The 27,621-nt window shown below is 36.7% G+C and overlaps 1 protein-coding gene across 1 annotated transcript in view; it reads left to right on the forward strand.

Moving 5' to 3' along the window:
- Positions 1–27,621, forward strand: part of Rgs22 (regulator of G protein signaling 22) — a 122,809-nt gene that overhangs the window by 88,422 nt on the left and 6,766 nt on the right. The window contains 5 exon segments of the mRNA XM_027946900.2: positions 169–348; positions 4,026–4,181; positions 8,814–8,909; positions 11,008–11,101; positions 11,205–11,288. Coding sequence (XP_027802701.1) covers positions 169–348; positions 4,026–4,181; positions 8,814–8,909; positions 11,008–11,101; positions 11,205–11,288 — 610 coding nt within the window.

Genomic DNA, 27,621 nt, shown 5'->3' on the forward strand with positions numbered 1-27,621 from the left:
TGTTTATTTATTTATTTATTTATTTATTTAAGATAGCCTTGACATGTTCTGGTGCCCTCTTAACCTGAAGTTAAAATGAAATACCTTGCAGACATAGGTCTACGAAAGTGTTTTAGTAATGCATTAATCACATATTATTTTGTCTTTCCTTTCCTCCTCCTTGTTTAGGACTTGTGCCATTCCCATTGTGATGAGTCTGTCATCCAGAAAAAGATCACAACTATCATCAACTGCTTCATTAATTCTTACATTCCACCAGCTTTGCAAATTGACATTCCAGTAGAGCAAGCCCAGAAGATTATTGAACACAGGAAGGAGTTAGGACCATATATATTTAGAGAGGCACAGGTAAGAGATCAGGGCATGTGGCTAAGCATATTTTAAAATACATTAACAGGGCTGGGGTTCTGGCTCAGTGGTAGAGCACTTGCCTAGCATGTGCAAGGCACTGGGTTTGATTCTCAGCACTGCATATAAATAAATAAAATACAGGTCCATTGAAAACTAAAAAAAATATTTAAAATATACATTGACAATCAAGATATTCTTTTAAAGCCTTTACATTATTCATATTTGGCAAGATTTCAATCTTCTGAGTACTGGGATTTTTAAATTTAGTTTAAATTAGTTTGCCGTGCCATTTAAATATAAGAAAATAGTAAGTCACGTGCTATTTTGTTGGTGATAAGATATAGCAAATAAAACTAAATAATACGCTTTGACTTTCCGTAGTTACCATTTTTATTTCTAATTTACTAAAAAAACTCCAGCTAATTCCTCCTTCCTTTCCCACCATTCATATTTCTTTTTAAAATATCTGCTACCTCAAAAATGTGTAAAATATGTGTGTCCCAAGATTTGTATATTTTTAAAGATTGGAATATTCACATAGCTCATAAAATAAGTGAGAGGAGATTTAAGTATTCAACCAACATAAAGTACACAAACTCATGAAAGGAAAATCATGTCTGTTAACCTGCTCAAGTTACTTCTTTTTAAGATAAATAATAGAAAACATTGACTTGGTGAACATAATTTATTTGCATTTTGAAAAGCCTTTTAGTGATGTTGTTCTTAAAAAATGATTAAGAAAAATAAATTATAATAGGGGTAATAGGGAAGGCCATGTCATGAATTAAGTGATATGAAACAGAGATTTAGAGTATGATTGCCCTTGAGCATGGAAAAAGGCCATTATTCCTTAACTTTCATTTGTAAGCCAGCTGTGTTCTAAGTCCTCTAAGGGATTGAAAGTGGACTCACAATCCAAAATATGCATTAAAACAGGCAAAAATATAGAGAGGCATGATTGAGGATGTGCTAGAGAGAAATAGAGAAAACAGGGTGCCAGAATCAGAGCATCTGTTAATGAAGAGGTCTTAGAGAAAGCTTGGCCTCGCCTCGGGGTACTGACAAACCCAGACAGGACTTGCCAGTCTATTTCAAAGACCTTGAGCCTGGTGTTAGAGATCTGGAGCTAGGGACACTGGCTGGTTCTGGCACACTCTTCAGGAATTGCAGCCAGTGAGCTTTATTGGTGACCTCTGGCCTGTGACTTCTGTCTGATGTCCTAAAATGGAGTCCTAGCAATAGCTTAAATATAGAGTTTGAAGCCTCTGAAAATACAGGATCTTTATTTGGGGGCCTCATCCCTTTGAATCTGTTATTCCTTCTGTTGTTCCCAAGGAAGCTCAGAGAATGGCATACCACCTATCCCTCCCCAGGTATACAGCTAGTATCTGGTTGCCATCTTCATGTCTTCCCTCTCCTTCATTTTGTTACTCCCTCAGCTAATCCCTTCCTCAGATGTGTCCATTTGTCTCCTTGTCAGCTGTCACTCTACCTATATTTTCTTAAACTGTACCACACTTCAGATATGTAACAAGTCTCACATCAAATTACCAAAACCCCCTGCCTCTGGGCTCTCTCTAGTCCTTTCAACTCAATCTGCAAACAGAGTTATCTTTCTAAAATATGTCTGATCATGTCACCTCTCTGCTTAAAATGTTTCCGTTGTTCTCTCCACTGCCCTCAGAATGAAGTCCACATCCTCCATACCTGCCTGGCTCCATCTCTTACCGCTTCCTGCCATCTCTCCCGGGGTCTTCCTGAAATGGCTCTTACTGTCTTCTCTCCTGAGCATTGTGCTGTATCCTCTTTTCTTCCTGTATCTGTCCCTGTCAGAGCCCTTATCACACTAAACTACAAGTGACTATCCTCATGTCTGACTTTCCCATTAGGCTGTAAGCCTTTTGAGGACAAGGAATGTTTCTTTCTTACCTTTGTGGCCCAAATGCTTGGCACATTTTTTGACTTTATGAATGAACGATGTGAGACAAGATCTGGCATGACAGTGAAGAATAAGATCATATTGGAAATGACAGCAGAGTTGAGCAAAAGGACTGAGTAGTAAATAAGACTCTGCTGTTTAGCATGGCCATCAGTGTACCTGTGACGACCCCTCCTGCCCATGCCCAGTGGCTGGAAAATTTCATCATCAGCCAAGTTTTCACTGATCCTTTGATTCATACTAAAACCATTGCTCATCTACTAGCATTGAGCAGAGTAGTTCTGTAGTTATTATTTTCTTTACCCCACAATTTGGTTTTCTTTTAACCTTCTGGAGGTACAGATTCCATTTATTAATTATAGGCATTAACCTAAAATCTTAATTGCATCTTTTGGAAATATTGAGCTTTTATGACTTCTAGTAAAACATTATGTCCTAATTGGGTGAACTTACTAGAGAGCCTTCTACATGGAGATACTTTCATTTGAGAGATGGGAATGATTAAGATTTTGGAGAGAGAATGGAGAAGTAGGCACAAAAATTGGTGAACAGAGAAGAAGGAGTAATTAAATTAAAGTTCATATAGCTACTGTGATACCAGTATATTGACAAGGGGATTACCTAATTAAATGAGTGGCAGATAAATATAAATGAAATTTTCTTCAAAGCATGCATTTCATCAAATAAAATATCTCTAGATTTTATGATCACATTCCCAGGAGTCTATGGAATTCAGTCACAAAACTGTCCTTTAAAAAGGGTGAATGATTTTATAATTATGAATCACATTCATGTATGGAAAAGTGGAGCAATGAAATATGCCGATTCAGGACTGTTGACCATGAAGTATTTACTTTGTAAAAAAAATAAAAAAATCTTCTTTTCCCTTAAGAGTTGGCTTGGTGCCTAATGGGATGGTTCATTTTTCTTAGGGCATTAGGTAAAGGCCATTCCTAGCCATACGATGTTGGGCTTGATTTGATGTGGCAAGTCCTACCTTCTTGGAAGTAATGTATGCCTCTGGAACTAATGGAAAAACTTGGCATGGGAATTAGAGCAACTATTCTTATCTCTGTAAATATCACAATTAATCACTTAATGTAAAGTGTCCTTATAGAAAGCATTTGTCTAGGATACCATTCTGCTTTCTAAATGTTACTTTTCTTGCTCTCACATAAAAGAAAGATTATATCATTTAAAAGTTACTCAAGATTTATTCTTAGATCTGCAGCTTTGTTTAAGAGCTTTTCCAGAGGCAAAATGGTATTTCCTTTCTCTAAAAGAAAGAAAAGGGGGTGGGGGAGTTTCCCTTGATGAACTGAATACTTGGAATACTTGTGTAGAACAGCAGTGTGTAGCAGATCAACTAGTATATGTTTTAAAAGAAAACATAAATTTCTTATTTAAAAAGACCTAATGGATTCTTTATTAATACAATCAATTGGTTAGGGAAACATAAGAATAAAGTGACTTTTAAGTGTATTTGGTCTGTGTGTGTGTGTGTGTGTGTGTGTATTTTTTCTAAAGAAAGAATTCTCATTGGTAATAAAAAGAACATTGATGATAAGCATGTGCTGAGCTAAACTGTACTAAGAAGTCTGGAGACAATAAGTTGAAGGAAACATGGTGCATATTAAAGACAGAATAGTTAATCCATTATTATGGTGAATTAGAGTTTAAATTGATGCATTTATATAAAATTGTAATCTGAGACATACTTTGTTTTTTTACACAGATGACAATTTTTGGGGTTCTGTTTAAATTTTGGCCACAATTCTGTGAGTTTAGGAAGAATTTAACTGATGAAAAAATTATGAGTGTGTTAGAGAGAAGACAAGAATATAATAAGAAAATAAAATCCTCAAGCACAGATGACGAAAAATTGGGAAAGGTAAGACAAGACTTCTTTGGGATTGAATCGTACTTTGAAAAGGTATGTGGTATGTGTGAATTTGTAGAAGAATTTTCACTGAGGGAATATAGAGATAAGTTATGGAATACAGATTTTAGTGGCTTTTAAGTCTTTGTTCAGAGGTTTCAGATTTACTTTTGAATTCCCCAAGATTCATTTCAAATATTGCCTCTTCTATGTGAAGTCTTCCTTAACTCTCCTAGCTACGCAAATAGCTTACATCTGCTGCAGTAATGTTCCCCCTTCTCATAAAGCATGCTTTTTATTGTCCTGTAAGTTTCTGCATCTGCCATCTTTGATGGATAGAGATCCTTAAAGATAGAATCACAAGTTCAAGGCCACCCTCAGCAACTTAGCAAGACCCTGTCTCAAAATTTAAAAAAGTAAAGAGGGCTGGGGATGTAGCTTAGTGGTAAAGCAGCTCTGTGTTCAATCCCCAGTATAAAGAGAGAGAGAGAGAGAGAGAGAGAGAGAGAGAGAGAGAGAGAGAGAGAGAGCCCATCTGACTCTTCATCCATGTTTATAAGCACATATCCCTTAGCCAGCATGTTGCTTTATTATTAATAATCATCGTTTATTGAATAAATCAGGAATTCTATGTGGTGTATGTAAAATAAAGAGTGTAATATACTTTACATCACAGAATACCATTGAAAAACATGTAGAACACAGCACGTGTCATAAAGTAAATGTTAGTCACATTGATACTGTGGCAGTGGGTCTGTGCACCTCAGTCCCAGATGCTTTGAAGGATGAGGTGGAAGGATGGCTTGAGGTCAGGAATCCAAGACCAGCCTGAGCAACATAGGGAGACTCTGTTTCAAAAACAAATGTAGCAATAATTTTTCTTCTTTATTATAAAAATAATATCAAACATATCTTTCATTTTTATTCTTATCAAGTAGTTAAATGGAACACGGTAATCTGAAGAAAGTTATGATAAGAGAAAAAGAATCTCATGAAAATAACTTTCATTTAGTTTAATATCAAATACTTAAAACGAACAGTGTCAAATTTATTAACAAAAAGAGCACGTAGCTTCACTAAATAAAAATTTTAAACTTTTAAATGGCAAAAAATAAGATTAGAAGACAAATTGGGAGATAAAAGTTAAGATATAAGTTATAAAAACAAATCAGAAAAAAGGTAAATACTCTTAATAGAAATTTGGGTGAAGAGTGTTAGTATGCAATCCCCCCCCCAAAAAAAAAATTACAAATAAACAAAAGCATTCAAAGGTATTCAGCCTCCCTGTTAACCAAAGACATGAAGACTGGCACAGAAGAAAATATTGGCAATATCCACTGTTTGTTGAGCTTGTGAGAAAGAGGCATACAAACTCATCCATTATTAGAGAAGGTATAAAATGGCACATTTTTCTAAAGGATAGTTTGACAATAAATATTGTTTAAAATGTTCATTTTTTAAAAGTCAGCACATACACTTCTAGAAATTTATTCTAAAGGATATAATCATAAAAATGCATTTATAATAGCACAAAGTTGGAAATCACCTAAATTTCTAATTTATCTAAGTATATCCCTTTAATCACCTTTTGAAAATGACAGTATATGTTTTTCATTTTATCATTCAACAAACATTGAGTGCATAAGACTATTTAGTCATTGAAAATGGTGATCTAATTTATTCATTTTATCATTCAGAAAATATTTGAGGACATCCTATGTGACAGATGCTGTTCTACAAGTAAACATATTAATGGTAAATAATACAAAGGCCCAGCTTACATTCCATTTCTGTGTTTCTTTACATAGAAATGTTTTCATAAAATATTTTGCATGAAAAAGCAGATTTTAAAAGAACACATATACGGGAAAACTGGAAATCCATATGCTATAGAATGAAATTTAACCCTTATTTCTCACCCCGCACAAAACTCAACTCAAAGTGGATCAAAGGCCTAGGAATTAGATGAGAAACCCTGCACTGCTAAAAGAAAATATAGGCCCAACACTCCAACATGTCAGCTCAGGAACTGACTTCCTTAACAAGATTCCTAAAGCACAAGAAGTAAAATAAAAAATCCCTACATAGGGGCTGGGGTTGTGGCTCAGTGGCAGAGTGCTTGCCTCGCAATATGAAGCACTGGGTTCGATCCTCAGTACCACATAAAAATAAATAAAAAAAAATAAAGATATTGTGTCCATGTATAAATAAAAAAAATATTTAAAAAAAAAAAACCCTACATGGGATGACACCTTTCAACAGATGAGTGGATAAAGAAAATGTGGTATTTATACACAATGGAATATTACTCAGCCATAAAAATGAATGAGATTATGGTGTTTGCTAGTAAATGAATGGAACTGGAGACTATCATGCTAAGTGAAATAAATCAATCCCCCCAAACTAAAAGCCAAATATTGTCTCTTATACACAGATGCTAGCATACAATAAGGGAGGGAAGAATAAAAATTTATTGTATTAGACAAAGGGGATGGGAATAGGAAAGACCATACAATGAATCAGACACAACTGATATGAATACACTACTGGTTGTAACTCCACATCATGTATAACCACAAGAATGGGAATGTATGTACGTATAATGTCAAAATACATTCTACTGTCGTATATCACTAAAAAAAAAATGAAATGTAGTAGAACATTGTGTAAAATTTGGAGATACAAATTAATATTTAAGATTAATGCTTTAGTTCTTTTCCGTAATCACCTGCTATATTTGGCAAACTTAGTGTTTAGCAAACATTGTTCTGGATGATGTTTGCATTTAAAAGACATGTTCTGTCTTCTCAAAAAAAATGGGATGGCATCAAATTATAAAGCTTCTTCACCTCAAAGGAAATAATCAAGAGCATGAAGAGAGAGTCTACAGAATGGGAGAAAATCTTTGCAACTTGCTCCTAAGATAGGGCATTAATATCCAGGATATACAAAGAACTCAAAAAACTTAACACCAAAAAAGCAAGTAACCCAATCAATAAATGGGCAAATGAACTAAACAGACAGTTCTCAGATTAAGAAATCCAAACTATCAACAAATGAAAAAATGTCATACATCTCTAAGAATTGGAGAAATACAAATTTAAACTACACTGTGATTTCATCTCACTCCAGTCAGAATGGCAATGATCAAGAATACAGGTAACAACAAATGTTGGCGAGGATGTGGGGGGAAAACGTACACTCATGTATTGCTGGTCAGACTGCAAATTGGTGCAGCCTCTCTGGAAAGCAGTATAGAGAGTACTCAAAAAGCTAGGAATGGAACCCCATTTGACCCAGTTATCCCACTCCTTGAAATATATCTAAAGGAGTTAAAATCAGCATGATATATTGATACAGCCACAAAAATATTTATAGCAGCTCAATTCACAATAGCTAAGGTATGGAACCAATCTCAGTACCCTTCAATAGATGAATGGATAAAGAAAATGTGGTATATATACGCTATGGAATATTACTCAACCATAAAGAAGAATGACTTTATGACATTTGCTAGTAAATGGGTGGCTTGGGAGACTATCACACTGAGTGAAATAAGCCAATCCCCCCAAATAAAAGGTTGAATGTTTTCTCTGATATGTGGAAGCTAATCTACAATAAGCGGGGGGTGGGAGTCGGGGGAAGATATAGAAGTTCAGTAGAGTAGACAAAGGGGAATGAAGGAAAGGGAAGGGATGGGAATATATGTATATAAATATACTAAGTGAATCTCACCATTGTGTACATCTACAAGAAATTAATTAAAAAATAACTATGAGTAAATGACAGAAAGATCCGTAGAAGAGAGGAAAGGGAAGGGGAGGTACTGGGAACTGAATTAGAACAAGATATATTTCATGCTTTTAAAATTATGTCAACATATATTTTTTTTATATATGTATAACATGTATAACTAAAATGAACAAATAAACAAACACTTCTCATTAGTAATAAAATAAAAACATTGATGATCAGCATGTACTGAGCTCAACTATACTAAGAAGTCTGGAGACAGTAAGTTGAAGGAAACATGGTGTATATTAAAGACAGAATAGTTAATCCATTATTAGGGCGCTCTGGCATGACAGTGAAGCATAAGATCAAATTGGAAATGAGAGCAAAGTTGAGCAAAAGAACTCAAAACTCAAAAAAACCCTCAAAACTCAAAACTCAAAAAAAAGCAAAACTCCTTTTGTAAAAGGACTGAGTAGTAAATAAGACTCTGCTGTTTGGCATAGCTATCAGCATACCTGTGACTACCCCTCCTGCCCAGGCCCAGTGGCTGGAATTGCATAAAATTCAATCGACAAAACATAAACATTAAGATTATAGATTATATTTGTATTTCTATGCATTTTCTTTCGTGAGAAGTCTGGATGGATGTTCTTGAAAATGTTACAATGGTTTCTCTTAGATGCTAGAATTTGGGAATAGATTTTACATTCCACTTCATTATCTCATTTGTTTTAAAATATTTTATATTAGTATAAAAGAAAATTAAGATCAAAATGACTTGATGAAAACTCAGTTGTAGCATTCACCATGAAATATTTTTTCACATGATATTACAACTTCTTCACTTCAAATTCGTATTAGTATAGCATTATCCCTTTTCTGGAATAATTTAATTTAATATGATTACAGTTTGGAATCAAACAATATGGAAGTACTACAGGGTCTGCTACCAAAAGCGCCTTAGTCACTGAACCCCTCCAAGGCCTGCAAGCATATGGCCGGCAGGTAAGCAGCAAAAGAGCACAGGTCTCACTTCCTCTCCAGAGGACTGGGTGGTGGCTCCCAAACTCAGTCACTGGACAGTGCTGGGGTGTTTGAAAGTGGGGCTAAAGTTATAACACTAGGAATGATTGGAAGGGAATGTCCTTGAGTTTTTAGAGTTGAACAGTACTTTTAAGCTGATTCTGGACATGTAATCAAGGAAAATAACTTCTTGAAACACATGAAGATTTAAGTTGCAGAAGTTGAAATGACCATTTTACTGGAAAAGAGAATAAGAGAGAAAAAAACTATATGTATATATATGTTGTTATATTCTTGTGTTAAGAGATGACAGAAGAACGTTAATGCTTTGTTTCAGTTTTCTAATTTCTTGAAGCAGTCATTAAATTGGCCATTGACTAATACATTCACAACTTTTTTTGTTTATTTTTATAATTAGCACATTAATATCACTTCTCCCCAAATTTCATGAGATTATGTGCATTTTTTATTATTTTATATTGAAAGTGTTTGCATCTTAGGATAATACTGACTCAAGAAACAATCATTTTAGCACTCAGGAATGTCACATAACTTCAGTTATCTGGTTGAACTAATAGACTGAAAAGCTTTACTGTGAGAACAGAAATATTCAATTTTATGCAACCATGTGCTGAAAGAGAAATATCTAAAAGTGTACAATACCTAGAAATACATTCAGAAATATATTAGTAAATGATTAGTGTTAAACTTCAAAAACAGAGTGTAAAAAGAAAAGGGGTAAATGGCAGGGTTCCGTGGTGCACGCCTATAATCCCAGCAGCTAGGAAGGCTGGGGCAGGAGGATCACAAGTTCATAGCCAGCTTCAGCAATTTAGCGAAGCCCCTAAGCAACTCAGTGAGACCCTGTCTCTAAATAAAATTTAAAAAGGACTGGGGATGTGGTTCAGTGGTTGAGTTCAATCTGATATGGAAGGAAGGAAGGAAGGGAGGGAGGGAGGGAGGAAGGAAGGAAGGAAGGAAGGAAGGAAGGAAGGAAGGAAGGAAGGAAATGCTGATGTAGATGACCAGGTTTATAATTTTTACTCTGCCCTTATAATTCAGCATTACCTCATTGACTGAAACTCAGCACATAATCTCCTTTGAGTCTGCTTTCTTATTTGTAAAAAGAGAGAAATGAGATGATAATGTCCTAACAGATAGCTCAAGATATTTGTAGGAAATGGAAAAGCTTTTGAAACGGAAGTGGTGATATACTCCTGTAATCCCAATGGTTTGGGAGGCTGAAGCAGGAGGATTACAAGTTTAAGGCCAGCCTAAGCAATTTAGTAAAACCCTCTCTCAAAATAAAAAGGGCTAGAGATATAATTCAGAGGTAGAATGCTCATGGGTTTGATTTGTTTTTTCAATTTTTGTTCTTTCAATACTGAAAGAAAGAAAGAAGAAATACCCTTTGGAAACCAAAGTCATTTTATAAATATAAATGTATATCATAGTTATTATAGCTATTTAAAGTATCCATGTTGAATTACTCTAGCAATTTGTAAAATAATAATAACACTGCCATTTTGCAAATGTGGGTGGGTGCCTGGTATATGCATTTTTTCAGCTAGATTTTGCACATTGAAATTGTAATTAATCCAATTGCAAAAATTATCCTCTGATTCTCCCACCCGCAAAATCTTGGATCTTTTATAAGCACCTAGTATGTAAAGATTTAATTGTCAAGATATCTATAAAGCTTTTGTGACACTGATTCACTGAGCAATATTATCATCATCCTCACATCCTCCCCCTCCACACTCATCCAGGAAATTTACAGATTTAGGCGAAAATTTTTAGAATGCCCTTACTGTATCATAAACATTCTAAGAAAAGGAGTAAGATAGATTGATAATAATTTTTGATGCCCAAAATGTTTACTAAGCAAATTCAGCTTGTGAAATTTATACCCCTTAAACTTCTGATATGCATACTTTTCTTCGTATGTGTTATACTTCAATAAAAAGTTTAAATGAAGCGATATAAGTCATTTTACCCTCAATAATAGAAGTCATTTTAACTCCAGTTTACTTCCTCAGGCAAAAATTTCTAGAATTAACTTTGAAAATCATTTTTCCAGCCAACCTGGTGCTACTCAAAGTATATAGAAGCCTTAGAACAGGAAAGAGTTCTTCTTAAAATCCAAGAGGAACTGGAAAGAAAGATGCTTGCAGGTAAGTTTTTCTCTTTATTTACAAGATTATTTTGCTATTTCCTATCACAGATTAATTTTAGAGGATTTCAGCAATTACTTTTTATTTCTTTCATTTTGCACAGGTACATCATCACTAAGTAATTTATTTAGGCTTTCTGGTTCAGTCATGTCTTTGAAGAAGACTTGGTCTACCGTCAGCCTCCTGAGTGAGTTTCCAGGGCTAGTCCATCTTCAGTCCTCCTTTCTGCCTCTCAATTGGCCATTCAGAACATGGAGGCCATTCAGAACCCCCACTTCCCTGAATCCCAAGTTAGGGATGCGAGTGTGTCCTGGTGTGTTCTGTCTCTGTGTTTTCTCTCCTTGCTGAGGAGGAAAGATTAAGATATTTATTCCTACAACTTGACCTCTTTTCCAGAGGGACAGCATTGATGTCAGTGTTTGCATCCTGTTGCTGATAGGTGCAAGGTGAGTCCTAGTCTGAGAGATGGTCATTCCCACCATGTCCCTTTAGCACACACTCATATATATGTGTGCAACTGTGCACACATAAACCACACGCACACACACCACACACATCTACACATCCGTGCTCCACTGACAAATCAAGGGGTCAGAACATCTTGTCCTCCTTTTGAATGGTATTGTCTCTCCTGAGAAGTAATGCCTTTGAGAGTACTTAGTACTTATCCATCCTCTCTTCCACAGAGAACATGGATGGAAGAATGGGATATAGCACAGTTTTCCCAAAATGGGAATATAAGAAGGAACTGAAAGTAAAGACAGGGCCTTTCTCCCATAAAGATATTGCTATACAGATTACCTGTCATTGTTTTGTTTTTGTTTTGCCATGTTTTTGTTTTGAGCCCAGAGGAACTCCACCACTAGGCTATATCCCCAGTCCTTTTGTTATTATTGTTGTTGCTATTTTAAGACAGGATCTCCCTAAGTTGCTCAAGCTGGCCTTGAATTTGCCATTCTCCTGATTAACATCCCAGGTAATTGAGATAACAGTGTCCACTACTGTAACCAGCCTTATATGGTTTTGACTGGGTACTAATGTTGGGGTTTAACAAGTCCTTTACAAAGTAGTCCAATGGCAAAATGTAGTATATGTGTGACCCATAGTCACACATATACATATATGTGTGACCCATAGATAGTTGAAGAAGCCAGTTAAATTAAAGTCCCCTTCTTTTTTACCTTTTGTCCTGCAGATTAACTTTTTGGTTTTTTAAAATTCTTACTTTTTCTGGTTCTTGGGAGGGGTTGATGAGTAGGCCTAATGTTTTTAGCCTGTTCATTTTTTTTCCTATTATTATTTACCCTACCCACTGTTTCCCCCACTCCTTAGGACACCACTTTCTTGATCCTGTGACAATTCTGTATAGTTTTTGTTGTCTCTGTTCTGGATTTATATTTTCCATAATATCATTTTAAATTTATATTTTTTATAAATGCTTATGTTTTCATGAATTTATTTTTGTCTTGCAGGAATTTTTTATGTCAAAGTTAACTGACATGAGAAGCTCAAGTGACTTATTGCCTTGATGGTCTGCCATAGAGCAAGTCTAATATCCACATAAAATTTAGCTTGTTTTGCTTTTATACTTGTAAAATTACAGTTATTCTGTACACATGACATACAAGAATGTAAAATTCTCAGAAACACTACAACAAAATTACTACTATCTAGCTTAAAAGAATCAAAATGTTTTGCTTATCATAATCCTTAAAAGTATGTAATGTTTTTCTCCTCAGTTAATATTTTAACAAATATTCCTTGATTCCTTTACTATATTTAATTAGCAGATACATTCGGCAAGCCATCAGGGAACATGAATATTCCAGCAATAAATTGGCCCAAAATATAAACAAAAGAGTCTTCCCTCTTTCCTTTATAAAGAAGCTATCATTAAAGCAGTGGTTCTCACACTTTAATGTGCCTAAGATTGACATGTGACCCTGACTAGCAATTCAGGTTCCTGGGGCCACTTCCTGAGAATCTGCTTCAGTAGTGCTTGGGCAGGACTCAGAAATCTGTTTTTACCAGACGTCCCAGGTGATTCTGATGCAGTATTCCACAGAGGACTCTTTGAGATAAACTGATAGGGCAGCAAGAAAAGTACTTTAAAGGGTAAAAGCCCTCTTACTAACTGAAGCTGCATTTTTTACTCAGAGGATCCAGACATACCCCTTCCTTTACTTGTTTCTAGAGGGGAAGGGAAAGTGGGTAAAGAAATGACCTGGGAGGGTGGTTTATGGACCTTGTGACTCAGTTGCTCCAAGGACTGCGACTAGATGACCAGATTGTGAACAATGGACTTCCAGTTCTACACAGTCTTGGAAGATATTTTCAAAGTTGTAAGTGCCATTCCAAATTCTCCAAGGAGTTAAATATTTTAAGTGGGGAAAGTATCAGTAGATATACTTTAAAGATCATCTTTCCTCTAAAGCAGGGGGTTTAGGAACTCTGTAGTTTCCTATGCTCCCACAGCACCCCTAAACCCTAGAAAGCCTGTTTTGAAACTATTTTCCATTTGTTAACCTTCTTAATTCGTCTCTTCTTTTCTCAGTTTCTCTCTCTCTACTTCTCCCACCCCTGTTTTTCCTCTCCCACTCTTATCCTACCTTCTCTGTTTTTTTTTGGTTTTGTTTTTGTTTTTTGGTACTGGGAATTGAACCCAGGGGCACCTAACCAGCCACATCCCCAATCCTTTTTTAAAAATATTTTATTTAGAGACACATTATCTCTAAATTGTTGACACTGGCTTTGAAGTTGAGTTCCTCCTGCCTCAGCCTCCTGAGCTGCTGAGATTACAGGTGTGTGCCACCACGCCTGGCTAATAGAGCATTTTATGTGGTCCGTTTTTCTCTCTTAGCATATCAATTAGACTTCTTTTAAAAATTTTCTCACTGGTTGTCCCAAAGTGTGCAATACACATTACAACTAATAATAGTCCTCTTTCAAAGAAGGTTATAAGCACCAGGCATGGTGGTACATGCCTGTAATTCCAGCAACTCAGGAGGCTAAAGCAGAAGGATCCCAAATTCAAGTCCAGCCTGGGCAATTTAGTGATTCCCTGTCCCAAAATAAAACATAGAAAAGGCAAATTTTAAAAAAGAAAAATTTGAAAGAAGCCAGGAAGAAAGGGGTAGGGCAATTTAATCTACAGAGGAACAAAGATAAGAATTACATTTGACTTCTCTTCAGAAACCATGCAAGCAAGAGAGTGTGGAGTAAAATATTTTAAGTATTCAAAGAATGTAGCTTAGTGGTAGAGCACCCCTGGGGTCAGTCTTCAGTATCAACTCTTATCCCTCTGCAAAAAAAAACCAAAACAAACACTATAGTATTTCTAGGTAGTACAAGTACCTATAACAGAGTATTACCAATCCTCCTTTATCACACTTTCCAATAAACTATAATCACTGAATAGTTTATTTTCCAATAAACTATAATCACTGAATACGTTTTTATCATTATTTTGAGCAAATTTTTATCTGTTAGAGCAATTGGAAATAAGAAAAATAAAATTTATTATTTACCTTCATATTCCTTCTCTATTAATCTTCTTTATATAGATCTGAGTTTCTGACATATAGATTTTTCTTTTCTCTGAAGAATGACTTTTCATGTTTTCTTGTAGGATATGTCTACTTGAGACAAATTCCTTCCATTTTTCTTTGCCTTAGAAAGGCTTCCTTTTTAAAGATAACTTCATAGGACAAAGAATTCTGGATCAGTGTTTTTTTTTTTTTTCTTTCAACACTGAAAATATTTCACTCCACTCTCTTATCTGCATGGTTTCTGAAGAAAAGTCAAATGTAATCATGATCTTTTCTGCTGTGTGGGTTGAGCTGTCCCACTCCTTTCCTTCTGGCTTCTATCAAGATTTTCTCTTTGTCTTTGATTTTCTTAAGTTTGAATATTACATAAATAGGTGTAGATTTGGGGGCATTTATCCAGCGTGGTATTCTTCGAACGTCCTGGATCTGTTTTGTTGTCTATCATTAATGTTGGGAAATTTTGCCATTATTCTTCTAATAGTTCTTGTTTGTTTTCTTTTCCTTCTGGTATTTCCATGACAAACATTGACACCTTTTCTTATTGTGCCACAGTTCTTAAATATTCTTTTCTTTTTAATTCATCTTTCTCTTGCATATCAGTTTTGGAAGCTTCTGTTGAGCACCTAAAGCTCATGATTCTTTCCTCAAGTGAATTCGGTCTATTGATGAGTTCATCAAAGGCATTCTTCATTTATGTCATAGTGTGTGTTTTTTTATTTCTAGCATTTCCATGAGTGATTTTTTTTCGTTGGACTTCTCTGTGCTACAGTACTCATCTGTTCTTGCATATTGCCAATTTTTGAAAAAAAATTAGAACTCTTACCATATTAATCATGGTCATTTTAGATTTCCTACTCTGAGAATGTCAATACCTCTGCCATAGCTGAGTCTGGCTCTGGTGCTTGCTCTCTTCAGACTGCATTTTGCCTTTTCACATGCCTTGTCATTTTCTGTTGAAAGTAAGACATGATGTATTAGGTGAAAGGAACTGGGGTGGATTAGCCTTTAGTGTGAGGTTCATGTTCAGCTGGCCAATGATATGAACTTACTGTGTTGTTAGAGCTTGAAATTTCCTCTTTGCCCTTGTGTCTTGTTTCCTTGTTGTGTTTGGGTTTTCCTAAAGACTAAATAGTGCCTCAGCCTTGACATTCTTGAAATTGGTCCCTATTAATGTGGTAGTGAGGGAACATATTGTAGTCCCATGATTAGATCTCAGTGTTTTATGAGCCTGAGTTGGGTATTTCCCCTTCCCAGTTTGTTTGGGCTTTGATAAAACCCTCCTCTGTTGGGGTCTTGTCAGATTGTCTCCCTAGAGGGCAAGCCTTGTAAAGAACAGCACACTCGGGGTATATTTCAAAATGATGACTCTAGTCCTCTCCTACCAGAAGCAAGAGGAGATTTTTCTCTGGTCTTCTCAGGAAAACATGGTAAAACTTCTAGAGATAAAACTCAAGGAAATTTTGGGGCTCCCCTAAGTCTGGACCCTTGAGACTTTTTTTTTTTTTTTTTTTTTTTTTAACTCTCAAGCTAGTCTGCAGTAAGCCTTGAGCAATTCATCAGTTCCAGCCTCACTGTTCCTACTGAGGCTGGTTCTAGCTGCAGGCTTCTGCTCCTGATGAGCTTTCTGTCTCTCTGGTTTTAGGGGCAGCAGATTGCCCTATTACCAAAATTTTTTGATGGATGCAAGGAGAATTGTTGATTTTCAGATTGTTTAGCCCTTTTTCTTGTGAGGATGGTTGTGATGACTGACCTCCTTACATGACAGTCCAAGGCCCTCAAAGTGTCTTCAGAGCATGAGCTTATCCTCGTTTTTATCATTAGAGGGAATTTCCTTATATTAGTGTGCAGGAAGTATCATCAACTGTGGTTCCACAGGCTCTTCTCAATATTTTGTCAATTCTTCTCCTCCTCCCCTCTTTATTATTGGATGGTTACCTATTTCAGATCACCATCACCTTAGAGCTGGGCACTAATTAGTATTTCTTTCTCCTGCCTGGCCACCTTCCCCCTATCCTCAGTGTAATCTTTCTAAGATGCAAACATGATTCCCCTGTCTGAATCCTTCATTGAGATGATTGGTAAAACCTCTGTTATTGGTCAACTAGAAGTCCTTTACTTAGCATGATGCATATATAAGGCCCTTTAGGTTCAGGCTTATCCATCTCAGCACGATTATCATTTTTGCCAGATGATTATTTGTTGTTGAGGGCTGTCCTGTGCATTGTGACAGTGTCCCCGGCCTCTACACACTTTTGCTGATAGCACAGCTCCCCAGTTGTGGTAACTCAAATTTCTTTAGGTATTTTGTCAAATCAGCCTTATTTGAGAAGCACTGATTTAGCCTTCTGAACATTTTATTTTTGTTTTTTGAAATATCTGATTATAATAAAACTTTTAAATTCTAGTTTCAGAGCATATATTTTTTAAAGTGTCATACCTGCTGCCTCCATAACACCTACCAACAACAGTACTTTGTAATCACCAATGACTGATTTGTTTTAGTGAGTGTCTATATTACATCTACTTGAATAATTTCTGCTTTTTAATGTAATCACTGAAAGCATAATGCCTAATAGAGATTCCCAGCCAATGTTTGTTGAATTAATAAAACTTAAATTCCATATTCACGTTTAATGTAGCATATACTGTGTTTTAAGTAATCTTAAAAGCGCCCTTAAATCTGAATTGGGTGTGTACAACTAACTAAATAAATTCTTATTGTGCTCTATTTTTGTATTTGATGCTTCTTAATTTTATGAGTTCTCTTAAAGAAAACACAGCTCATTTTCAGAAGAGTCCTAAATTTTGAAAACACAAATTACTCTGCTGGGGTTGTAGCTCAAAGGTAGAGCACTTGCCAAGCATGTGTGAGGCAGGGGGTTTGATCTCAACACCATAAATAAGTTAATTAATTAAATTAAGGCCCTGGTCTCTTCCTAAATGAGAAATTACTTGTGTATTTTGATTTGACCTTGGATCAAAAGATGAAAAGAAAAATGGAAAAATCTGTGTTCTTTCCCTTTCCAGAGTCAGATACTTAGGGTATGTGACTAAAATTCCTGACCTGAAAATAGTTACTATTTTAGCAACGTCTTCCTTATCATTTTTACTATAAAGCTAATATACGCACCTGGGGAAAATATTCAACAGTACATGATGAAGTGAAGTGGTGATCTCCCCCTTTGCCCCATTATGATACAGGCTGCTATTCCCAACATCCCACTTTGATTCCTCTTAGTACTGTATCAGACCACAGCCCAGTTGTATTAGGGCAAAGGATAGGTGCTCAGAGACTAAAGAAAACATCAGGAGATGGTGTGCAAGAAAAAAGGTTTATTGGAAAATGCTTACAGGGAGGTCCAGTGACAACAGGATGGACAGACAGCACCTCTGTCCCTCTGGTGCTTTGCCAGAAAACAGTGCCTTCATCCCTCCTGGTATCTTTGTCCAGTAGTGACTAACTAGACAAGTAGCACCTATTGTCTCCAGAGTGTCCTCAGTTACCACAGGGAGAAGAACTTTATAAATTAGGCCACAGAAGCAGTGACATCATTAGTTTGCTTTGTTCCTTGTATGACCAGAGTTCCAAGGAACAGCTGTCCTGTCATGCATGCAAGAAAGCGGCTCCTACAAATAACCCCAGTTGCCCTAGTCGTAAAACACATGAGAAAGAAAGAGCTAGTAGTATCTCTAAAGATAGAATTTATCTGGACATTCTAACCAGGCCTGCTCTTATTATTCCCTTAACTAGGCTTAGTTCTTGGGAACAGAAAGGGGTATTTCAGGGACATAGTGTTTTATTGTTTTCCTTTTCTTCAAGATGACACATAATGGGACTGGGGCTGGGGCTCAGTGGTACAGCGCCTGCCTCGCACATGTGAGGCACTGGGTTCAATCCTCAACACCACATTAAAAAATAAACAAAGATATTGTGTCCAACTACAATTTCTAAAATAAAAGATGGCACATAATGGAATCCCACCATTAGCCATACTCATGACCACCTCACTGGAGTAAACTATCCTTTCTCAGGCTACCTCACAGGTAGGTATGGCCACCTGACCATTAAGCCAAGGGGATGTGAACACAGTGTGCAATATCCATTCAAGTCTTAAGAATGAAAATGCTTTCCAACCATTTCTCTTTTCTCTCTTCCTGTGGGAACACAGTTGTGGTGTTGGCTAGCAAGCTCCACCATAAAGATGGAGCATCTGAAGAATTATGGAACCTAAGTCTCTGAATGGCCTCAAGGACAGCTGCCTCACTCTGGACAGAGAAACAAATTTCAATCTTTTCTTTAATATTTACTTTTTAGTTATAGTGGATACAATACCTTTATTTTTATGTGGTGCTGAGGATCAAACCCATGCTAGGCAAGCAATGTATGTCTGAGCCACAACTGCAGCCTCCTAATCTTTGAGTCACTTTATTCTTATGCATTTTACTGTGCTACCATAAGAAAAACCTAAAGAATATGGCATTGATCAAGCAGTCAGTTTGTGGACATAAAGAAAGCATATAATTGCAACAAGAAAGGTGGAAACCTTTGTAATATTATGGCAAAACATTTGGTAAAACTATTACTTCTAGTAACTTAGAAGGCAGACCATGTGCCTACTGTGTCCGTGGCTCTATAAAGGAGGGATTTTAAAAAGGAGAAGGAGGAAGAAGATGAAGAAGGAGAAGGAAGAGGAAGAGGGCAGAAGAAAAAAGGAAGAAGGAAGGTTGATGAACATTGTGGGTGTGTTGCTCCTTGCAGTTTTTAGTAAGGCACCATGAGAAATACATCAGGCAAGAATGAACCAGTTTACAAAAAGAAATGTAAGAAAATACAGCTTAGCTAAGGGAGGCACATTCTCTGACTATCTTGCAGTGCAATTGATGTAAAATCTAATAATTGGGCCCTCAAAGTTGGTAAAGCCAACTGCAGCTACACCCCATAAAGCAGAGCCTTTAGTTATTAAGACTTTTCATCTGGATGGTGGCCACTGTATGAAAAAGATCAAAGTAAAGATAATGCTATTCTGGCCTATTGTCTTTAAAATAGCCACTGTTAAAATTTAACAGTTGTGTTAATCATAGAAATGAATAAATAAAAAAGGAGAGTTAGCAGGATTAAATCTATGACCAGAAGAGATTTTTGACATGGAGCTGACTGGAACTAAACTGAAAGCTTACAAAATTTTTGATGAAATAATATTCTTATCAAAACTACAAATCTGTGCTATGATTTAGATAAGAGGTGTCCCCCACAAAGCTCCTGTGTTAATGCAGGGATATTTGTAGGTGAAATGCTTAGACTGTGAGCTGTAATCTAACCAGTCCATCCTAGTTTGAAACTGAGTGGTAATTGTAGGCAGGTGGGGCATGGCTGGAGGAGGTGTTTATTAGGGTTTTCTAGAGGAACAGAATCAATAAGAAGTATGACTATACAAAGGGAATTTATTAGATTGGCTTACATGACCAGAAGCTAAATATGATCAACTAAATATTTGGCCTTTGGTGACTGAACTCAATCCCCAGCTCCTATCCCCAGAGATCAGGGAGTGGGGCTGAAAGTTTCAGTCCTCTACTCACACAGTTGGTTCCTCTGAGAATTATCATCCATTCTGAAGCTATTTAGCTCTACTGTTGGGAACAACCTTGGGGACTAAAACCAAATATTATTACTAAAGATGTTTTTATGACTTAGTTAAAGGGCTTGGGGAGCTTTGTGTCAAGAATCAGGAACAGAAACCAAATATTATGTTACAGTCCATCCTGTGGTTTCTGTCCATACCCCTTACAGTAAACATCATAAAAGTCAAAAGATATTGGCACCTTACTAGAATCCCATCCACTCATTAATTAGTCCATCATCATAACACTGAAAATTTCTCCCAGAGCAAGGCCACTCAGGTTGGCAGGCTTGCTTTCTCTCATCCAAGTACTAATGAGGCCGGACCCTGCTTAGCTTCCCAGATCAGACAAGATTCGGCACTTTCGGGGTGGTATGGCCATAGACGGCAGGCTTCCTTTCTATGTTGCAAGGTTTTAGAAGCAGGAGTGTTCTTATCAGACTGATAATAGTACCCTCTTAGGTGTCTGGTATAGTTGAGCCATGAAACAATATTTTATCTTGCCTTCAGTCTCTCTTATGGTGTTGATGTAACGTTGGATTTCCCTCATTAAGGAACCCATTCATTCACTCCTTTATTGTCAGCTAGTATTCCTCCTTTCCATTTATGTCCAAACTTTTCTACCTTTGGAAGACACATTAGTGGTATTAATCTAGCAAGTACCTCTGTACTTCAGGCAGTGATATTAATCTAGCAAGTATCTCTCCTCAGTCTCCTCCCATGCAGATAGAGTGAGGTTCCTTAGGTAAAGAAATAGTGGGTTATTTAAAACAGTACAGTTGCCCTCACTGCCAACCCCAATTTTGACAGATGAGGTGAGGTGAAGGCAAAATCTGCTTCATCATGTCCTTAAAAATTCAGACGTGAAAATTTGAAAATAGAGTTAAAATTTCTTGTTTAGGAATCATCCTTGTTTCTGGCACTTAGAGTTGCAGACCTGGTCCTATGATCACCACATCAGGTGGGAAAAAGGCTTGAGGTGATGTAGGGAAGAAAGAAAAGACATGTAATTGTTGCATGAGAAGCCTCCCCACTCAGCAATAGTTGCACAGTTATTCAGGATCCACCACACTCCCTCTTGTCTGGATCTACCTTCCCCCCCATGCCTGCTTTCTGGGGCTACCTGCTATTTTCAATAGCTCGCAGGTATGACATGTTGCACAGTGGAGTCCCCACTGTGGATTCACTCCAACAGCTCCATTCCCATGGCTGCACTTGGCATTGCCCCACTGGGATCTCTGCAGGGACTAATTCTGCAGCAAACTTCTGACTGGTCTCCCAGGATTTCCTTTGAAATTTTGGTGGAAGCCATGACCCTCTAACTCTTGAATTCTGCACTCCTGCAAAATCTTGATGTGGTCACCACAGGCTGATGCCAGCATGAGCTGCAGCTGGCCTGCTTAAACCCCAGCTATAGCCAGGGAGAGTTTTGCAGGCTGGATGCAGGGAAACAAATTCTGAAATGAGGCCAAGAAGAGTGTTTCAGGGTTCTGTGAAACAGTTCTTCCCTAAAAGTCTCTGGACCTATGATGAAAGGATTGACCTCAAAGATTTCTGAGATGCAAAGCAACTTTTTTTTCATGCTAATCTCTTAACCAAGTGATTAATCAATCACATCCTTACATGCATTTTTCTCCCTCCTTCCCCAGCCAGGTTGCAAATTTTCCAGACCTTCTTCACTCTGCTTCTTTTTGCTCCTAAGTCTCATTGTGAATCTGACTAAACATGGTCAATAATACGCATACCTTAACCTGAATGTTTTGTTGTTTTGAAATTATTTCCATAAAATAAGCCAGTCTGTCACTTTAAAAATTGTACCTTCCACAGAGACTTTGGATACGGACTCAATACAGTGAACTTCTTTGCTACCTCATAACAATGTCCTTCCCTCCAATTTCCAATTAAATCCTCCTTTCTACTGGAGATGAATTCTCTAATTTCCTCATCTCATGACTGTTTACCAGAATCACGTGTAACCTTCCACTTGGCAGAATGCTAGGCTTTTCCTGGCCTGCTCCTCCAAACTCTTCCAGCCTCCGCCGATACTTCAACTCCAAAGCCACTTCCACATTTTCAGATACTCATTATTAGCAACAGTTCCACTTCTGGGTACCAATTTTCTGTATTTGTTCATTTTCCGTTGCCAATAACACAATAATATCACAGGCCAGGCAAGTTTTAATGAAACTGGTTCATGGTTCAGAAGGCCCAAGATTGAGGAACCACATCTGATGATGCCCTTCTTGCTGGCAGAATCCTGATGTGGTACAGGGTATCATGTCCAAAAGAAAGGAAACATGTACATATGTTTTCTGGTCTCTTCATCATGAGAGCTCTACCCTGCTGACCATATCTGATCTTAATAACCTCCCAAAGGCTCTAACTCCTGAAGGTTCATACCACCTTTCCATGTTGCTGCACTAGGTATCAAGTTTCTAACACATAAACCTTGAGAGACAAACCACATCCAAACCATAATACCACGTATATCCACATAGACACTCAGGGATCAAAGGTTCCTCATCCCCTACTTTTTATCCTGCTTGTTCCCCAAACACTTGTTTCTGTAAGCCAGAACCATTCTAGCAAGTCCCACTCCTCATACCAAATCTAGGAAAGATCTGTTTCTTCTATTTCAAAATTTTTGACATCAAACATGCAGATTTTCTATAAAAAAAAAAAAATCTCCAATTCTCTGCAAAAACCAAGTGAATTTAATTCAATTTGGACACTAACTACCCAGAATTAGTTCAGACTCCACAGGTTAAGGACTTAGTCCCATAAGACTTTCCCCATTTCAGATGTCAATTGCAAGTGTCAGGTCACTTCTGACCAACTGACTAAATCAGGAGTTCCCACAACTCAATTTTCATGTGTAATTATTTGCTACAACATTTCACCAAAATTAAAGAAACATTTCTTTTAGTTTTATGGTTTTTTATAAAGGAAACAATTTAGGAAGCTAAATGGAAGGGATTCAAAAGGCAAGGAATGTGGGAAAGGGCATGGAGATGAGGTGAACACCTTCATTTGTTCACCAACCCAGAAGCTCCAGCTCCTGGTGCTTAAGTGTAACTTCTGACCAGTCCTCGACGGACTACCACACTGTGATGATCCAGCAGTAACCCCTAGGTGGTAAGGCTTGAACATAAAACAAGATTTAAAAGTGGGCAGAGGGGGGCTGGGGCTGTGGCTCAGTGGTAACGTGCTTGCCTAGCATGCGTGAGGCACTGGGTTCAATTCTCAGCACCACATACAAATAAAATAAAGGTCCATCCACAACTAAAAAACATTTTTAAAAGATGGGCAGAGGGCTGGAGTTGTGGCTCAGCGGTAGAGCACTCACCTAGCACGTGCGAGGCCCTGGGTTTGATCCTCAGCACTACCTAAAAATAAATAAAATAAAGATATTGTGTTCGATTACAACTAAAAAATAAATATTAAAAAAATGAGCAGAGACATAAATAACTACACAGTGTACAGGAGACAGACTGTAGAATTAGTTCAGTCAGGTTGATAAACAACTAAAAACCCCACTGCCACAACCCCCAATATGGAGGAGCAGTGGGGAGTGAATCAGAATCCACATGTACTATGTTACCTGAAATGTTCAATCTTAAAAACTATAATACATTGCAAATAAATAGAAAAGTGTGACTATACACAGAAAGAAAAGCAGTCAATAGAATGTGTCTGAGGAGGGCTTACTTGTTAGAATTTGCAGATAAAGACTTCAAATTTGTTATAATAAGTATATTTAACTAAAGGAAACTATATTTATATAAAGAAAAGTATGATAACAATAATCTCATTAAAGAAGTGTATCAAGGGACTGGGGCTGTAGCTCAGCGGTAGAGCACTTGCCTTGCATGTGTGAGGCACTGAGTTCGATCCTCAGTACCATATAAAAATAAATTAATAAACAAAGATATTAAAAAACAGAAGAGTATCAATAAAAAATTAAATTCTGGAGGTGAAAAGCATAATAACTGAAATGAAAAATTTACTATAGGAATCCAATAGCATATCTGAACTGGCAAAGGAAAAAAAATCAATGAACTTAAAGTTAGATTAATAGATATTAGCCAGTCCAAAGGATAGAAAGAAAAGAATAATGAAAATAACAGAGCCTCAGAGAACCATGGACACCATTAAATATACAATATATGCTTAAAAGGAGTTAGAACAAAAGAAGACGGAGGTGCCATAAAAAATATTTGAAGAAATAATGAACAAAAACATTCCCAGATCAAAGTAAAACTCTAATCAACAACCAAGAAGTTTAGAAGCAAATTGGATGCATATTTAACAACCCAAATCACTTTATGTACTTTATTATATTAATAAATGACTGCAGCCATATGATCATTTCAATGAAGAAGCATTTGAAAAAATCCAGCACCTATTCATAATAAAAATTTTCAGCAAATTAGAAATAGAAGGGAATAATCTAATAAAAGACATCAACCAAAAAAAAAAAAAAAAAGTAAAAATCATAGTCCCAGCAGCTTGGGAGGCTGAAAACAGGAGGATCACGAGTTCAAAGCCAGTCTCAACAATGGCGAGGTGCTAAGAAACCCAGTGAGACCCTGTCTATAAATAAAATACAAAATAGGGTTGGGGATGTGGTTCAGTGGTCGAGTGGCCCTGAATTCAATTCCCAGTACAAAAAATATATAAATAAATAAAAACCTATAACTCACCTTCAATAACTCAAAAGGTTCCTTGCCTTTGTTTTGGGGGGGTTTTTGTTGTTTGTTTTATGAGATCAAAAATTTAATTAAAAATTAAACAAAAATTTAAACATACAATACAGTATTGTTAACTATACACACTATGTTGTACAACAAATCCTTAGAATCTATTCATGACCATAACTGAAACTTTGTACCCATTGAACAACAATTCTATATTTCCCCCTGTTCCTAACCCCTAGCAACCACCATTCTATTTTCTGCTCCTATGAGTTTGACAATTTTGGATACCTTATAGAAGTGAGATCATACAGTCTTTGTCCTTTCTATAATTTGCTTATTTCCCTTAGAATAATAATCCATGTTGTTAAAAATGGCAGAATTTCCTTCTTTTTGAAGGATGAAGAATATTCCTATTTTAATCAGCTTTTCCACTGCTTTGACTAAAAGATATGACAAGAACAATTATTAGATGAGGAAAAGTGTATTTGGGGGGCTCATGGTTTCAGGGGTCTCAGTCTATAGACTGCTAGCTCCATGCCTTGGGGCTTGAGGTGGAATCATGGTGGAAGTTTGTGTTAGACGGAAGTGGCTCACATGATGATCAGGAAGAAGAGCCTTCACTTGCCAAATACAAAATATATACCCCAAAGTCATGCCCTCAATGCCCACCTCCTCCAGCCACACCCTACCCACCTTCAGTTACCACTCAGTTAAACCCTCTCAGGGGATTAATTTTAACAGGTTGCCTTATTAATGCTCTCATAACCCAACCATTTCTCCTCTAAATCTTCTTGCCTTGCCTCACATATGAGCTTTGGGGGGACATCTCACATCCAAACCATAACAATTCTATTGCATAAATCTGTCACATTTCTTTATCCGTTCATCTTTTGGTGGACATTTGGGTTGTTTCCATATCTTGGCTGTTGTAAATAATGCAGCAATGAACATGTAAGTATCTCTTCAAGACCCTGATTTAAATTCTTTTTTAAAAAAATATTTTTTAGTTGCCAATGGATCTTTTATTTTATTTTTATTTATTAATATGTGGTGCTGAGGATTGAACCCAGGGCCTCACACATGCTAGGAGAGTGCTCTACCACTGAGCCACAACTCCAGCCCTAATTTCAATTATTTTGAACATATACCCAGAAGTGGGATTGCTATTTTTAGTGTTTTGGGGATATTCCATATTATTTTGTATAATGACTATACCATTTTACATTCCCACCAACAGTACACAAATTTCTGGTTTCTCCACAACCTTGGCAACATATTTTATCTTTTGAAAAAATCATAATTTTTCTCATTAGGTATAAGCTGATATATAACTGTGGTTTTGATGTGCATCTCTCTGACAATGAGCACATTTTCATATACCTCTTTGTTATTTGTGTGCTTTCTTTAGCGACAGGGCCAATTAAACATTTTGCCCATTTTTAAATCATTTTTCCCCTATTTGGGTTGTAGGAGTTTCATATATATCATGGATATTAGCCTCTCATCAGTGTATGGTTTGCAAATATGTTCTCCCATTACCCTCACTGACACACTCAGAAACTTCTTAATCTTAAGTATCTCTTAATCCAATCAAGTTGGTGATTCAGATTGACCATTGCACCTACTTATCTATTCTGCTTTTCTTGCATGTGCTTTTGGTACTGTATATAGGTTGCCTTTTCATTCTTGTTGAGGTTTGGATCTTAAATGTCTCCCCAAAGGTCAGGTATTAAAAACTTGGTCCTCAGATGATGGTACTATTGGGAGATGGAGGAATCTTTAGGAGTAGGAGACTCCTGGAAGAATGTTAGAGTAACGGGGTCATGCCCTTGAAGAGGATATTGGAAACCTTGCCCCCTTTCTCTCTCTCCTTCTCTGCTTCCCAGCTTCCATGAGGTGAGCAGATTTACTCTACCATATTTTCCCCACCATGATGTTCTACCTTCTTCCAGGCCAAAATGACAAGCTATCTAGCCATGGACTGAAACTTCTGAAACCATAAGCCAAAATAAATCTTTCCTCCTGTTAAGTTCTTTATCTTGGTATTTTGTCACAGAGAAAGCTGACACATTCTTTTTTTTTTTTTTCTTCTGTTACTATACAGAAACTTTTTAGTTTGATGTAGCCCCATTGTATTAGGTTCTTGTTGTAGTTTAGATATGAGGTGTCCTTCAAAAGCTCATGTGTAAGACAATGCAAGAAAGTTCAGCAGTGAAATGATTGGGTTATGAGAACCTAAACTTAATCAGTGCATTAATCTGCTTATAGGGATTCAATGGGCTGTAACTATCCACATTATTTGATTGGATATATATATCAGCAAATCAGATTAATTTACTTCTCTATTTTGCTTTTGTTGCCTGTGCTTTGGGTGTCATACCCAAAAAAATAATTGGCAAAAAACAATGTGAAAAAGATATTCCTGAATGTTTTATCTTGAAATATTACAATTTTAGTTCTTATATTTAAATCTTTAATCTATTTTGAGTAGATTTCTAGGTGTATGACATAAGGTAGGGGTGTAATTTCCTTCTTTTGTTCATGGATATTCAGATTTCCCAACATCCTTTGTTGAAAAAACTATTCTCATTGTTCTAAGCACTCTGGTTGAAGATCAGTTGACTATATATGTGTGGATTTATATCTAGGTTTTCTGT

The sequence above is a fragment of the Marmota flaviventris genome, chromosome 15 (genome assembly GCF_047511675.1).
Source record: "Marmota flaviventris isolate mMarFla1 chromosome 15, mMarFla1.hap1, whole genome shotgun sequence".
Classification (NCBI taxonomy): Eukaryota; Metazoa; Chordata; class Mammalia; order Rodentia; family Sciuridae; genus Marmota; species Marmota flaviventris.